General features: G+C 42.4%; 1 protein-coding gene across 3 annotated transcripts in view; it reads right to left on the bottom strand.

The window, feature by feature from the left end:
• Window positions 1–16,363, bottom strand: part of edil3a (EGF-like repeats and discoidin I-like domains 3a) — a 127,169-nt gene that overhangs the window by 38,113 nt on the left and 72,693 nt on the right. For all 3 annotated transcript variants that reach the window (XM_042101733.1, XM_042101734.1, XM_042101735.1), the window contains one exon: window positions 5,386–5,567. In XM_042101733.1, the coding sequence (XP_041957667.1) occupies window positions 5,386–5,567 (182 nt within the window). The remainder of the gene's footprint in view (window positions 1–5,385; window positions 5,568–16,363) is intronic.

The raw sequence follows: 16,363 nt of genomic DNA, 5'->3' as shown, positions 1-16,363 counted from the left end.
TCAGTTGGCTGAATAGAGCCAGAGATCATGCTGTTTGAGGAAACCAGATTTTTTTTTTCATTTGGTTCACTTTCTAATAGCTAGTATACAGATCATAGTAGCATGGAGCTAGCTATCGATTTTCAACATTAGTTTTAGTTTATATAATAGCCTCTAACTAAATTAAATTCAAATGAAGTTGATGTCTAAGACCAACATTTATAAGGTACACAGCACAATATTTACCTCCTCTGGTTGCAAATAGGAACGGCAGACACATTTCACTTTAAGGTTAACTTTACAGACACAGTTTAAGGTTAACTTTATAGAGACTGTCTGCAGTCATCAAGTCCACCATCCAGACAAACTCTGCACCAGTTATCAAGTGGAACATATTTTAATTGTTGTATTAATAAAAGAACAAGAAAAAAATAATGTTATTAACCGGTTACCATTATTTCAAATAACCGTTTCTGTTTCAGAATATATATAAAAATTAAGTTCCTGGTTTTCGTTTTTTTTTTCATGAACCGGTGAAAAGCCTTGGCTTGAGGTGAGGTTCAAGGCCGGGTGTTGCCCCTGCAATACTGGTTAGTGATATGTAAGGGATAATGTATAGAACGCCGGTCATTATCGCACAGCGGAGGGGTCTTGTTCCGCCCTGAAGGGACTTATTTTCCCAATAATGACCGGCGTTCTATACATTATTCCGCTTATTACACGGCTACTTGCCAAAACAAAAATTTTCTGAGGTCCTTTCCTAGGAAATAATGACCGCTAGAAATTTGGGAAATCCCATTCAAGTCAATGTAGCGTTCTACTTGCCTTGTGAAGAGCCGTGTAATAAAAATGATATCATGATACTGATACACAGTCAAAAACTAGGCCTACCAGTCACAGGTTTTATATTACCAGGTAAGGTAATATAAAACTGTACTGATCCACTCTAAATAGAATAGATATGAAATATCCCAATTTCAAGCTATGTAAATGGAACATAACACTCAAACACAAGCTAACAACAACAAAAAAAAGGACAAATAAACAAAAACAAAAACACGCTGAATCATTCAATTTGGACTGTACCCTTTGTATGATTACAGTATGGAATTCCCTGAGGAGAACAAGCCGGCATCCAGGGAATACCTTTTTATTCCGATTTCCAAATGCAAGTTGACTCAGTTGCCAGCAGCAATATGCATCTAAACCAGGACAGATGGTGCTAGACAGCTCATAGAAATGCTGCGCTAAAATGCAAAGGAGATTCCACAGAAGCTCATTCATTACAGACCAAACAGTGTTGCTTGCAGCAACCCTGCTGAGTAAAAGATATATAGCCACTCTGCACCAATTCAGACTGTATTTATAAGCAGAATGCAACAATTGTGGAGCGTTGGGTAGTTTTATTGTCCAATTACCCTTTTTATGATCACTCCTTTATGCATAACATGACACTAGAGAAACCAAACAAAGTCTTACAAAACACAAGACAGTAAGACCAAAACAAAACAGCATGAATTGAAACAGAAATAAACACTATATTTTAAAGGAACTTGCCAACTTTTTGGGAAATTATCTTATTTGCCATCTACCCTGGAGTTAGATAAGAGAATACACATCCTTCTCTTCTCTGTGCGTACAATTACCCAGTATGACACTGTTAGCCTAGCTTACCATAATTAACTGGAAGTGAGTTACACCAGTTAGCCTATAGCTCCCTTTTAGAAGGTTATCCTCTTATCTAAGTATTATCTAAGGCATAACAAAATAATTTCCCAAAAAGTTGCCGTGTTGCCTTAAACTTCTTGCAATTGGTACTTCACCTGGGGCAGAATAAATTAGATTAGGCTAAGAATCCTCTTCAAAGACAATTTGGGTAAACACACTTATGGGATGGGATTTTTTTCAATGACAAATGACTAATTGATTTAGTCTCAGAGAGGTACGTGTTTGAGATAGATGTTCTCAAGTGAGTTTCATTACAGTTTTTGTTGATTGATTTAATGCTTGTGTCAACTCTGACATCACATTTTCAAAACAGGTTTAAACAAGAGCACTCTGGCCAAAAGGACACATTTTGCCTACAAAAGGCTCTTACTCTCTTAAAACATTTAAAACATGCAACACTGTGATTTCAATCAACCATTACACACTGGACAACAAAATGTAAAATACAGTTCTCAAAATGAGGAGATTCAGCCTTCATTTTTGCTATGGCTGTGTCATTTCTTTCTCATTTTCTGGTATCAGAAAAACTATGAAAATACAAAATGTATTGAATAAAAATGAATTGCATCTCGATGGGCACTAACTTTGAAATCATTGATCCAGCCTTACCAATCACATTGATCATAGATTCCTTACTTCCTACTAGGGTTGCAAAAATCTGGGAATTTTCAAAGAAACTTTCCATAGGAATTAACAAAAATATATGGAAATTAACGGGAATAAACGGGAATTAATGGGAATAAACTGGGAATTTTATCTATAACAGGGAACTTAAACGTACTGTAGTGGACAAAACCCCATCTTGCAGCACTATATTAGTTAAAACAACCTGATTTAATGTAATTTCAGTCAAATTTCTACCCTGCACATATGTCAATCACATGCAGACAGCAAAACAGTATAGGCTACTAGACATAAAGGAAACCTATCATGTTCATGTGCATGGGGGAAAACAAATCCCAGTGGAAATGTCATGTGGGAATAACTGGTGTGAAACTGGGAGAAGTTTGTGAACAGAGTTGCCCAATGATGGGCTTGTCATCACTTTTGTCCTCCTTTAAATTGATGTACATCATTTTCCATAAGCTCTAACGGGATGATTAATATCCATATGTTCATATTGCCTGTCTGATTAAGCTTGACAACTAGGTTTGGGGTGTTATGTTGTGTCACAATAACTTTTGCTTTCATCTTCCCCTCTCATCGGTGACTGGCTTGACATTTTTCTTGTCTGAGGGAAACTGTTATGAAATATTGTGTTCTTGAAAGAAGATCTAGGTTGGCTGGGCCAGGCTAACAGTAAGCACACAGAAATTCATATATTCACATATGTTTCCTTTTGTTTAACACAGGGAAACTAATAGAGTTTGGGGTCTTTTAATAACTTCTGTGTTAACTGTTTTGCAAAAGGGTGTGAGAAATGTGTGAACCCGATGAAAACGTGTGAGCGCTTTTTGCTGTGCAAAGAAGGTGTAATTGAAAATCAATTGGATCCCAGTTTCTTTAAGCAGGTCAAAGCAATTGAGAAAAACTGTATATCAAATAATGCTACTGAATAATCTGTACTATTGAGATCTAATAAACTGAGATTATAGCAACTAATTTGTCTTGATATCCTTCACTCTGTTGAATCGTCCCGCATTGGTGGCGACAAGAACATGGCCACGACTTCAATGAACACGTCCAAGGGTGGCACTTTTTCAATCATGCCAATCATGTGTTGCTGTGCGAATTCATTCAGGTTACCCTATGTAATGTTGTTGTTTTCTGACCCCATTCTGAAAGATATTTCCCCTGAGTGTCCCAAAGCAATTTCATGTGTGCATGGATCCAGCTGCTGACGAACCACATACCACCCCCTCCTCTCTCCCTCTCTCTCTCTCCCTCCCTCCTCCTTTCCCCTGCCTCTCCTATCTCTTCCTCTCTCTCTCTCTCTCTCACCCTTCCTGCTCCTCCTCACAGACTTTGCTTGTCTCTCTCTCTCTCTCTCTATCTCTCTCATCCTCAGTGTAACACAAACACCGGTGAACACAGGGGCTGAGTGATTAATTATTTACAGCATAAAGCTTCTCGTGTGATTTATCCGTTCCTTAGTATTACAGAGCCCTGGGCTGAGTTGGGTGAGGAATAGAAAGACAGATGAAGACAGATTGTTACTGTGTGTGTGTGTGTGTGTGTGTGTGTGTGTGTGTGTGTGTGTGTGTGTGTGTGTGTGTGTGTGTGTGTGTGTGTGTGTGTGTACAGTATGTGTGTGTGTGTGTGTGTGTGTGTTTGTGTCTGTGTGTGTGTATGTGTGTTTGTGTGTGTACAGTATGTGTGTGTGTGTGTGTGTGTGTTGTGTGTGCGTGTGCGTGTGCGTGCGCGTGTGCGTGCGTGCGTGTATGAGTGTATGTGTATATGCAATAGAGAGACAAAGATAGAGAGATACTTTGTATGTCTGAGAAAGACAAAAAAGAGAGAGGTAGTGTGTGTGTGTGTGTGTGTGTGTGTGTGTGTGTGTGTGTGTGTGTTGTTTGTACGTGTGATAGAGAGAGAGCGAGAGAGAGGTGAGAGGAGCAGCTTTAGTAGGTCATGCTTCTAAAGCAGCTCAGGATGAATTCTGCACCAAGTCCAACCTCAGCAGGGAAGAGTTGATGAAACATATTAATTATCAGAATAGATCATTCCTAAGTGAGTACCACTTCTCTGACGAGGATCGCTGCTCTCAGACAAATTCCACAAGTGCCTACATTTTCAAGATTTCTCTCTCATAAATACTCCCTCTTTTCCCTCTCTCTCTCCCTCTCTCATCCAGTCATCATCACTTATACAGTCCTCTCTTTTGTTCACTCTCTCTCTATCCCTTTCTCTTAACATCTTTCAGCCTTTCACCTTTCCATCTCCGAGCAGGTGCTGGCATTATGTCTACCTCACGCCTCACCCATCACATGACTCTCACAGTATCAGTTTCCTTCAAGTCAGTCTCTGAATGCATCTGAAATATATTTCAATGTAATAACCTTAATTCAGCTCAACAAAGGCAAAGAGGTGCTGCAGAGTCAAGAAACCTCTTTCAATCTGTTGGAGGTGCAGGTCTTGGCAGGTGTTCTGCCCTCATCTCAGTCGAGCTGAATGAACAGACTACCATCCAATCTGATCTGTCTGCCTCTCCGTCTGGGCTATCAATCAAATTGATTAAACTAAAAACACATTAAAAATTGAAAGACGAGTTTGTGAGTCAATGCAGCAGGTGAACGCTTACTGACTGCACAGTGCCTGAACGTCAGCCTTTTAACAAGCAGCTACCTACTTAAATGGAATATGGAACTTAGGACTAGAGAAAAAAAGAAAAAGGTTCAGGCATGCAGGTTGGAATGCTAATAGCTGCTTGCGACTCTCAACAGGAGTTGGTTGAGCACATTTCAGTGTAATCAGAGTCACATTTGTAGAGAGCTGATATCACCGTGATTCATTTTTAAACTGTTTGTATGTCACTAACACAACAGCCACTGTGGCTGCAGATACTAAACTAGTAAAAAAACGAATAAATAAAAAAGCAACTCTACCAAGCCCTTTCTCTACATCACCTGTTTAACTGAGATTGTTTTGGCGAGCCACATTTACCCTGCTATCTATACATTCTCAATATTCTTTTGCCGGATGCCTCCTATTTCCTTCGCCTGGCCCCCCATCTGTTACCTGAATCCAGGGCCATCTGTCGTTCTCAGCGGCGGTCCAGGCGTTCACCAGGCCCTTCTTGTTGAGACGGGCGAAGTAGGGGTACCACTTCTGCAGGCCAAAAAGGGCACGGTGTGTGGAGGAGGCTGTGATCTGCTGGTTGGAGATGATGCCCCCTTCCATGCCCAGCGGTCCAGAGCACTCTATCAAGGTAACACAGACACAAGGCAAAAGGGTAAGGGTAGAATGACAGTCAGTGCCACATTTCAGTAGGGTTTTTCAAATGCGAAACTGCAAACGAAAACATTTTGAAGGTTGGCTCTCATTGCACTATACAGTATGCGTCATGAACTAAACATAGCATTTATATTCAAGGAGCAAAGGGAAAACACTTAATTTGAGGACAACATGCACAGCATTTGGAGTCATGTACCGAAGGGGCAGCGATTCTTTGGAGGAGGCGAAGGCCTATCTTCTGAACACACACTTTCAGGCAGACTCCACTCCACCACCCCTGAGTCACCGTGGGGGTGAGTCCTGCTTTCGGAAACATCATCCTTGGTCCTGTCCTCTTTGGGGAAGTCAAGCATTATCTTGTTCAGGGACAGCGTGTCCTTGCCCTCGCTTATTGAAATTGATTGCCTACCGGTCTCCTCGGTTTCACCACCCTTATTCCCAAGGACGGATGGATGGCCCGCGCTCATAATGATTGTATCTTTCTCATTGCCCTCACGCAAGGCTACTGTTTCTTTAATAACGCCCCTCTTGAACCACTCATTCTCGTCGTAGTATCCCATTATGGCGCACTCCGAGGTGCTATGGTAGTCCTTCCCCTTCAAAGGAGACATGGGCTTTCTCTCAGCTTTGAGGGCCTCCTTTAAAGAGCTGTGGCTTCCATGAAAAGACAGCATGACCCCACCACCCCACCACCACTACAGGTCGGACTTAAATGCCAAAGTTGCTAACAGGAGAAGCATGACTCCAATGCTTGTTTTTAATAACATCACAATTTCATTAGAATATAAATATATATATATATATGTACAACTGTCTAGAGGCTCCATGCCAGACCAGATGCCAGGCACTTTCAAAGTTTAGAAGCACATCTGTGTCAGTGTGCCAGCAGACAAAGGGGGCTTCTGTGGCTGTCTGTGTTTCCTTACCTAACTTAAGAGGGTGTAATTCAATAAGTGGGAGCTTTCCCACCCGGGTTTGTCCTTGCATTTCTAAGAAGGACTCATTATAAAATAAATAAATAAATGAATGAAATAAAAGGAAAAGTACAGTATATGAGATTGGTAAGTCACAAGTGTGGTCTGATTTGAGCATCAGCAAATTCAGGGAAATCAGATGGGAGTCCCGTAATCATATTGAATTACACAGTTCAGAGAAAATACAGGCTCTTGATTAATCACTTCTATCATAGATTGATGTTATGCTGCTTCCCTTTCATTCAGCTTTGTTGAAATAAGTGGGTCAGTAAAGCAATGACATTGGGTTATAAGGACAGGTTAGGAGTTTGTGATGCAGATCAAGCAGCAATGCACGCATATCAGAGTGAAATCCTATTTCCTACGAACCAATTTCATGCCAGCTCCCCTTCCCCCTTCTTTTGCAAAAAACTTTGGTGCCCTCTCTAGTAATTGTTTTGTAATGAAGCCATGGAAAGGGATATTGTATGGGAAAGAATAAAAGTAATTGTTTTATTTATTTTTAGATTTATTTTCTAATGCCAAAACACAAACTTGTTTGCAGTACTGCTATATTCAGTCATCCAATACCAGATAACTGACCCTAAACTCAATAAGCCGCACAGCTAGTCCACAGTCGGTTATTATCCTGGATTGTTTAAATACAGTTTTCCGTTATGTTATTATGATTATAACATATAATGGATGGCTTTTAATAACTTTTCCCTCTATTTAACCTCACTACAAATTAATTCAGAGGAGTTATTATTAGTTTGATGTTTAGAAGCTCCTGGCCATGTGCATTTTATGTCCACAGTGTGGAATCTGTTGTTGACAGTGTATTAGCGAACTTAACTGTCCCATCCAGCCTCATGAAAATTTAACAATGTTTATTGCACTTTGCTCATGTAGCTTTTATAAACTATTTATGAGCCAGGCCAGGACCCTATATCTGCACAGAAATAGTCCAAAAATGTCAACAACAAATGCAGATACAATGACATACAATGACATGCTGTAGAACATTTTATCTTCCCCTCCCCTACCCAGTATGAGAAATATATATGGTTTGTTTACCTCAAGCGTATCTGTTGTCTCCTAAGCCAACCACTTCCTTTACATGTGTGTGTGTGTGTGTGTGTGTGTGTGTGTGTGTGTGTGTGTGTGTGTGTGTGTGTGTGTGTTTATGTGTTATGTGTATTTGTGTGCGCCTGCACGTGTATACAGAGGCCTGCGTTGGCCATGATTAGATTGAAGCCCCTTCTTTCTTTAACCACTTTCACTTCGTCTCGTCACACAGTGCTGCTTCCTAACTACTTGGAGCATAATGCTTTTAAGAGTGTTTTGCTCACTGAAGCATTAATAGTGGTTGTGATACCTCCTCGCAATATATCTTTTTAGGGCTGTATCAACAGTGTGCTGGCACAGCCAAGATAGTGCCACTGCCTGGGAAAAGAGGATTGCTAAAGGAGACAAAGTAAGATACAGCTAAAGCCCACGGAGCTGTATAAGTCTGTGCTCGTGCTGGTATAGCAAAAAACATTTATTATCAAGGTTGTCCATATATATCAAATATCATATTTCCTTGTATCTTGAATGACCTTGCATAGACCATATGAGCCCCTATGTTCAGCAGCTCACCCACTACCACCAGCTGTAGCGTGATGTGTTGTGCCCAATAACACCTCCATGTTAAAGGATCCCAGAATAGTTATCTGATATCTGTGTGCGTAAATAAGATACAATACTTAAGTGTTTGACACTGGGAGACTATTCCCTGAACAAGGGGAGTGATACGGTGGACTCAATAAAACTTTGTGAAGAATTAAAGATTTATTGTGGTCAGAAACTGCATAAGTGATTTCAGTCTATTAATTTCCTTTTTATTTTTTGCTTCCCGAGGCAAGGCTATCTTTACTTGTTTTTTTCTGTTCTGCATAAACTATCTACCCTAGTTTCCTGTCTCAAGACTGTTGCAGATACACATGTTTTCTCTGGTCAATGCATTTGTCATTTCTTTCCGGATACTCAGCAAGGTAACTCGCCCTACTTGAAATGGAACAGAGCATACTTCATGCATACTTCATTAGCCCAGTCTAGCTAAAAGATTTTCCCTGAGGATAGTACCAGCACAGCTGTATTAAACAGACATAACACAATCACAGCTGTGCTGATATTCACAATAATGTCATAACCTAAGGGGGTATTAATAAATAATAATGGTAAAAATGGAAATGACAATAATACTTATTATTTTCTGTATTGTTTTTGCTGACTACCTATAAAATGATTTATACTAGGACACTTTCATACTTTGATTTGCAAAGCAAGGACAATGACAGAGGGAGTCAAACTTTCCAGTGCGATTGTTCCAATCAAAATGCACGACTGGGAGTAACTCATCCGTAACCACAAATTCAGCAAATCTGCAGTGCCAGCAAGTTCACTTCCATGACAAACGGCACCACATACCAAACTGCCATGGTGAGCGACAAGATCAGACCAGCAGGAGGCATGACTTATTTCACACAAGCACGCAAGCAACACTGCATGCATGAACTCGCTGTTCTCTTGAGAGCCAGCGATATGTTCACTTATGCTGTCAGACTGCTAGAAGTGTGAAAGAAGCTTGGTACTGTCACACGCTGCATTTTGTAACTCACTCCCCTACAACTGTTTGCCCCACTGTTAGGGCATGTCAATACTGACGACTTGCTGAGCTGTCACTTGGTGACCTTAGACCCCGCTGACGATGTGACAGCATTTCAGACAAAACATGGCTACTGTTTGCCTAAAATGGAAGAAAGTGCAACATAACAATGAATGGAAGGCTAAACAACATGGATGAAAACATCATTATTACAGACTATCGCATTAGACCCTTAGACCGTTTGTTATATGGCCCAATTACATGGGTCCTATAGAGAATGGGAACATTTATATAAAACCTAATCACAAACCTGTCACGCAGGCATCTATATGTTGATGGCTTTCCCTCGATATTTCCCTCAAAACACATTTTTTTGCCATGTTCTCCATCGGCCAGGCCATACACATTTATGGGAGCTTTCCATACCTGGTGAACCTTTCCTGCCCTATATCCATTCTCATCTTCTGCAAATAATGAAATTGTCTTGTGGCGACTGAGAAGTCAAATAAAAGTATTCATTAGGTTATTTTTTTCTTGCACCTTTTTCACAAGAGAAAATGGTTTTGCAAGGGGGTGGGGGTGCGTGGGGTTTGCAATTGGTTTACTGATGGATAAGACGTTGTGTTGAGATACAACTTCAATTCCATTTGAGCCTTGACATTCCTTGCACTTTCCCTGTTACAGGACCATGAATGCTAACCAGCGCTGAAGGAGGGCTTCTGAAGAGGCGTGTGAGGGAAGTGTTTCAATTGCACCATGGTTCTGTTTGGAGAACTAAAGGAAATCTCCCCGCACACACACACATGCACGCACACACACACACACACACTTGCACATCCCTGTTTTATCCCTCAATCAAAAAGCAGTTTGAGAGGAATCAAAGAGAAGCACATCACAGAATAAACTTATGACACCTATATGCATGACACACTCTGAGCCGGATAGCTTTCTGTGGAAAAATCCCAGCCTCCCGGCTTGAAGAGTGTCAAAACAATACCACTTTTCTTAGTCTGCCTTTTTTTTAGTTTGTTTAATCTGCACTTCAGATCACACAGCTTCTGAAGACGTAGAAATATGTTCTCAGTGTTCATTTCCCTCCCTTATTGGTGTTTCGTAAGGGGAGATATCACCATCTAATTGAAGCGACATTCCAGCACCAATAACACTAACATGGTTTGCAAAACAGGGAAGCATCCTTCTAAAACAATCCACTGGCATTGTACTGAGCTCTGATAAATATGATTATAGTCAAAGAAGTAATCCTCTGTCTATTTGTATTATTGTAATGCAGGCTTCCTTTAATTGTAAAATGACAGATGGAAGCTCAGAGTTTCGCCTCCAACAGAAAATCCAATTAGCATTAGCATATTCCATTCTCTGAAGACATTACATGTAAAATATGAATTGCTCATGAATCATGAGGGTTCCTAGACAAAGACCAACTACTGAATACAAAAAGTGAAAGGTACACACAAGCATGAACTACAGCATGCTCGCACACACTCTGACACACTTATGTCCACATACAAAAAAAAACACAATCCCCCCCCCCTCTCTCTCTCTCACACACACACACAGACACACACACTCTGTCACACACACACACATACACACACACACACACACACACGCACACCAACTAACTGATTAACTACAGTTATGACGAAGTGTAATGGAGATCTCAGTAGCTCAAGCATTACATAATATTTTCCGCATGTTCCACATGTTCCACATACTAGTCTCTCTCTCTGTCTCTGTCTCTGTCTCTGTCTCTCTCTCTCTCACACTCACACACACACACACACACACACACACACACACACACACACACACACACACACACACACACACACACACAACACTCCTTCCGAGTGCCTCATCTCACTCACTACCCCATCCCACCTCTCCCCTTCCCCCGGCCATCCCCTGCGCGGCGCTCGGCCTCTGCCTGCGCCCAATGACCCTGCTGCTCTAATGAGCCGGCCGCCAGCCGGCCGCAGTGCCAGCTGTGGTTGGCGCTCCGGGGGCCTCCGACACCCCGACCCAGCGGCCATACATCAGCCTGCTGACAGCTGCCATCGCTAATGCCGCTGCGCCGTACTACGCCACACCACGCCACACCACGCCACACCACCCAGCCTTGATACCATAGGCACATCACTCAGTGAGCCCAGCCTACCTGTGGGCTTGGTGAGTTAACAGGCCCACAGCCAGGCTGACAGAGAGGTGTGTGTGTGTGTGTGTGTGTGTGTGTGTGTGTGTGTGTGTGTGTGATGATGGGGGTGGTAAGGACAGCCCAAAGTGAAGATGTATGACTTAGGTGTGGGATTTTTTTTTCAGTCTTTGGAGTATATTTACATGAGCGTGTGTGTGTGTGTGTGTGTGTGTGTGTGTGTGTGTGTGTGTGTTATGTTTGTAGGTGTAAGTGTACATGAGAAAGAGATTTGTGTGGCATTGGGTGTGCATGGGTTTAGTGTAAACAGTGAACAGTCTGTGTGTAGGCGTATGGCTACAGTAAGTAATGTGTGTGTGTGTGTGTGTGTGTGTGTGCGCGCACACATACCAGTTGATATTGTGTGGGAGTCAACCAAGAGAAGGCACCACAATATGAGGTTGGAATATTGTATGCCATCATGTCATTAAAACATGGATGCACTTCTCTCTGTGCAAAACTGACATATACAACCCTATTTAGGACTGTGGACAAACTCCTAAAACCTAAAGCTCAACACAGACAAATCCAAAATTCTGCTGATTGGCCCTAAAAGCATCCTCACCAAATCTCCCAGTCTCACTCCTGGTTCACCTGTCCACTCTCCTGTTTTTAAAAACCTTGGCATTTAGCTTGACTCCACCCTCAGCTTTGATCCTCATATTAAATCACTCACTAAGACTGCCTTCTTTCATCGCCGTAACATTGCCTGCCTCTGACCCTTCCTCTCTGTTAGTGACGCACAGACTTTGGTTCACGCCTTCATTATGTCCCGTCTAGATTACTGCAACTCACTTGGTCTCCCCACTGAATCCCTTCAAAGACTACAATATATTCAAAACTCTGCAGCCAGGCACATCACCCCTATTCTCCATCAACTCCATTGGCTACCAGTTCCGTCCCGCACCAAATACAAAGTACTACTACTCACCTTCAAAGCCCTCCACAACCTTGCTCCACCCTACATCCTCCCCCAACCTCTTTGTGCCTGTCCTTTGTTGTATTGTTTTGTTTGTTTGCTGTTATGTTTCCTTGCCTTCCTACTATGTAAAACGACCTTTGGTTTGAGAAAAGGCGCTATATAAAATAAACATATTATTATTATTATTATTATTATGTACCATACACACTGACAGTAAGTGCTTGCTCTACATCGCTCAAGCTTGGGGATCTAGCTGCGCCATGTTATATAAACACATGAGGCTGAATTAAACTGCATTACAGAGGCCGTTCACTCCAATAAAACTATCTTGAAGTTATTAGGCTTGAAACAGATGGCTATCATGTCTTTTGTGAGGTAAGGGGGACAGCATAAGGTTAAGTTGGGGACAATTCACCATGTGGCTGAGATTACTGATGCACATACAACATCACTCCAACTACTGGAAGGAAGGACAATAGCCAAGTTCACATCAGTCCTGAGAGAGGCACTTTTAATAGCTGTGAAAGTCATTGGGTTCTGTTGTGTTCGGTGTCCAGTGGAAATAAAATAAATACACATACATATATAAACCAGCTAAACTCCTCCCTTCGCCCTCCACCACTTAAAAAGGTCTCATTGGATCCGTTGTCCTCGTCTGCTCTCCGTGTCTCTCGGCAGAGGGCCTTCAGTATTCTCTAGGAGGCTCTGCAGGTCTGGCCACAGCCACGTGATCCGCCCTCTCTCCTCTCCAGCTCACTCCATTCATCTGCTCTCTCTCTCTCTCTCTCTCTCTCTCTCTCATTCTCCCTCTCCTTTCTCTTCATCTCTCACTCTGTCTTTATTTTCTCTCTCTCTCACACACACACACACACATCCTCTCTCTAACTCTCTGTCACTATATCCTACTCTCTCATACTCTCCCTGAAATGCACGCACACGCACACACACACACACACGCACACACACACATGCGCACGAGCGCGTGCACACACACACACACACGCGCGCGCGCATGCACACGGGCACACGCACGCGCACGCGCACACACACACACACATACACACACCATCTCTAACACACACACACGAATGTAGCCTTCCACACATCTCTCTTGTGTCTTCGTGCCTCAGTCAGAGGGCAAACGCAGGCAGTTTATAAACCACTGGACTGCCATTGTTTTTCTGAGGGGATCCGACGAAAATAAAACCAGAGACTGATCAAAAAAAGAAAGAAAGCTTCAGATCCTTCACTATGTAGTCTATCCTCATGGTGCATTTTGCAAGTTATTGCTTGGTTCTTGTACATGAGCAGGCGGAGGAAGTTGCTAACAACTCCAAGGTCATGGGTTTGACCCCTTGAGAGAACACATTAAAATAGATCCATATAGATATGTGTATGTCTTCATCATACATATAAAATATAACTGTATGACTAAATGCCATCATGGAATTTTGACCTTCAAGAACCTAGAATATGGTTGGTTACAGAGTAGTTCATTAAATACCCAACTAGTCCACTGCTGAGGCACCATTCAGTAATGAGAGATGATCAGCAATGAGGTGCTCACACCATCAAACTTCTGTGGCACAGATGCAACAATAGCAAGGAAATATCCTTAATTATCTTGTCACTTTCCTGATGACAGAGACTACTCAATTTAGGAGGAAAAACAACACAACCAAAAAAGAAAAAAAGACACACTGGGGGCTCGAGCAAACATGCAAACACTATGACAATATGTTTATGTCAGTCGCACATCAGGATTGATGTATTGGCAGACTCTAAATGTCAAGGCAAATTGAAGTGACATTTCTCTCTGTGCAAAAGGTTGCTATCTAGACGACACAGCCCTCAATTAATCCTGCCAGTAGTCCATAGTGTGGCAGCTGCCTGCCCTTTGTTTGGGAGCTCTGTTCACATAGGGTTCATCACTGATTGATTAACTAGGTCAAAAGGTGCAGCCTGGGAAATTAATCTATGATTGTGTAGTACTGAGGGTTCATATTGTCAAATATAAAGTATTTTTTGTGTTATTTCTTCTGTGACTGTGACACTGTAAAAACACAGTAGATAATGCAGATGCAAAACACAATGAATAGCCCTTAAATGGGGCCTGAATTCAGGGTTTCTACAATGAAATAAAGTTGTAGCAATCATTCATTTTCTATCACAAGAAAACTTAACTTCCCTTTCCACCAATCCCATATGCCCTCTCCGTGAGCACGATCTCCTGGCTTTATGTCTGCGTCTGTCAGAATCGAGTAGGTCTGAATAGTGAGAGTGCCCTTTTCCTGTGGGAAGCTGTGATATTTTCTCCTGCAACTGGCTTGCGACCGATGCAACTAAATTAAATTGATTTTTCACAGTCACAGACTAATTTTCTTGTTGCTGTTGGTCTGGCATGACCACAAGCCAAGGTGATCGTCAGTGATACTGAAAACATTATACGCATTGCGTCCACTGTGACCTCAAATTAGACTTTCAGTGACCCCTACATTCAAGACCTGGGTCCAGCATAACCCGAAACATTAATTTGTTAAAATACTGATTCGTACTCTCCAGTTTCCAGTTTAGACACCTCACTGTTGCGATTCAGGATAAGACCAACAGTTGAAAGGGAAAGGATCAGTTGTAGTAGTATTGGAATGTAAACATACTGTGGTCTAAGTATTGGTACAGTGTCGACGGTTGAAAGTCCACCTAGGGCCCCGCCAGGAGAGGAGGAGTGCCGCGGTGACACGCCGCGGAAAGTGCAGCCTGAGGGCGGCTGCTGAGAGGGAGCTGGTGACGAGCGGGGACGGCCACGTGGTTGCTAGCACGCCCGCACTGGATTATTAGCAGCGTGGCTCCCCGTTGAGTGAGCTCCTGCGGCGTGTGCACCCCACGTGTTGTTGGCGGTACTGTCACACTGAACTGAGTAGCGGGCAACGCGCACCGACGTTAGCATGTGGCTACCTCGTGGGCTTGTTGGGGGAGCTGTGTAACGTCGGCGCACAAGACCTTGTTAGCGTTCTCCCACGCAGGGCATGCTGGGATACGGGGGTGAACATTTGGGGGTTTATGTCTGTATTTCTCCTTAGTTTTGAGTGTAATGTTAGCGTCTTTGTTGTAACATGTTTTCCTTTTAGTTCTCCCTCGTGTGTGATCCTTTTTGTGTGGGGGGCTGCGTCCTCCCCAGTATGTGTAGTGTGTGTGTGTACTTGACCTGCCCCGTGTGTATTGAGTTCTGTGTCTGTGTCCCTGCTCTCGTTCTCAGCTAATAAACCTTTTGATTGGACAACTGTGTGTGTCGCTATGAAATCGTTACACTATGTTATGTTTTCTGATTGTTAACGTGTAGTGATAATGCATAAAGTAGCCAATATAATCACGTCACATCTAGGCTAAAAGTATTTCTGTCCCTCCCTATCTGCGTTAGAATGGTGTGTTAGACAGAATTTCAAAAAACCTCTTGGGGAACCCCCCGACACGACAAACATGCACTTTTGAAAAGCTTGAAACATCCATATGTGCCCCATCTTTTAACTTAGCCTATAGACTAGTGTTGTAAAAGTTCAACGCTGTTGTTTTCATGCAGTAGGCTAGCCTTTTTGATAAGCGATGTCATGGGTAGGCTGACGTGATTAAGGAGGGCTTTCTGTTCCTGTTCATGTAAAGGTTTTACATAGGCTCAATAATGATAGGCTACACTGCATGTTAGGCTATAGGCCTATCAACTAAAAGCGCACGTTATGTAAATAGGTGGGTCAGATCGTGGGTCGGGTATCATAATTAATATTTGCGGTTTGGGGGGGGGGCTTAGAAGCATATAGCCCAGGGGCCTCAGGTTGTATTAAGGTGCCCCTGAAGCACTGCTTATTCCAGCCCATAGAGAAAAACTTGATCTGCCTATACCTATACCTCTCTTTTACATTCAGATACCTTTCAAGGGCCATGGATTTTCCAAAGCAATTTACACAATGGCTGTCTATATAGACAGCAAAATATGCAGACAGAAAGTCACATAGATAGAGCAATACAAAGGT

Source organism: Alosa sapidissima, chromosome 8 (assembly GCF_018492685.1).
Source record: "Alosa sapidissima isolate fAloSap1 chromosome 8, fAloSap1.pri, whole genome shotgun sequence".
Taxonomy (NCBI): domain Eukaryota; kingdom Metazoa; phylum Chordata; class Actinopteri; order Clupeiformes; family Clupeidae; genus Alosa; species Alosa sapidissima.
This window is presented reverse-complemented; position numbering and strand designations above follow the sequence as displayed.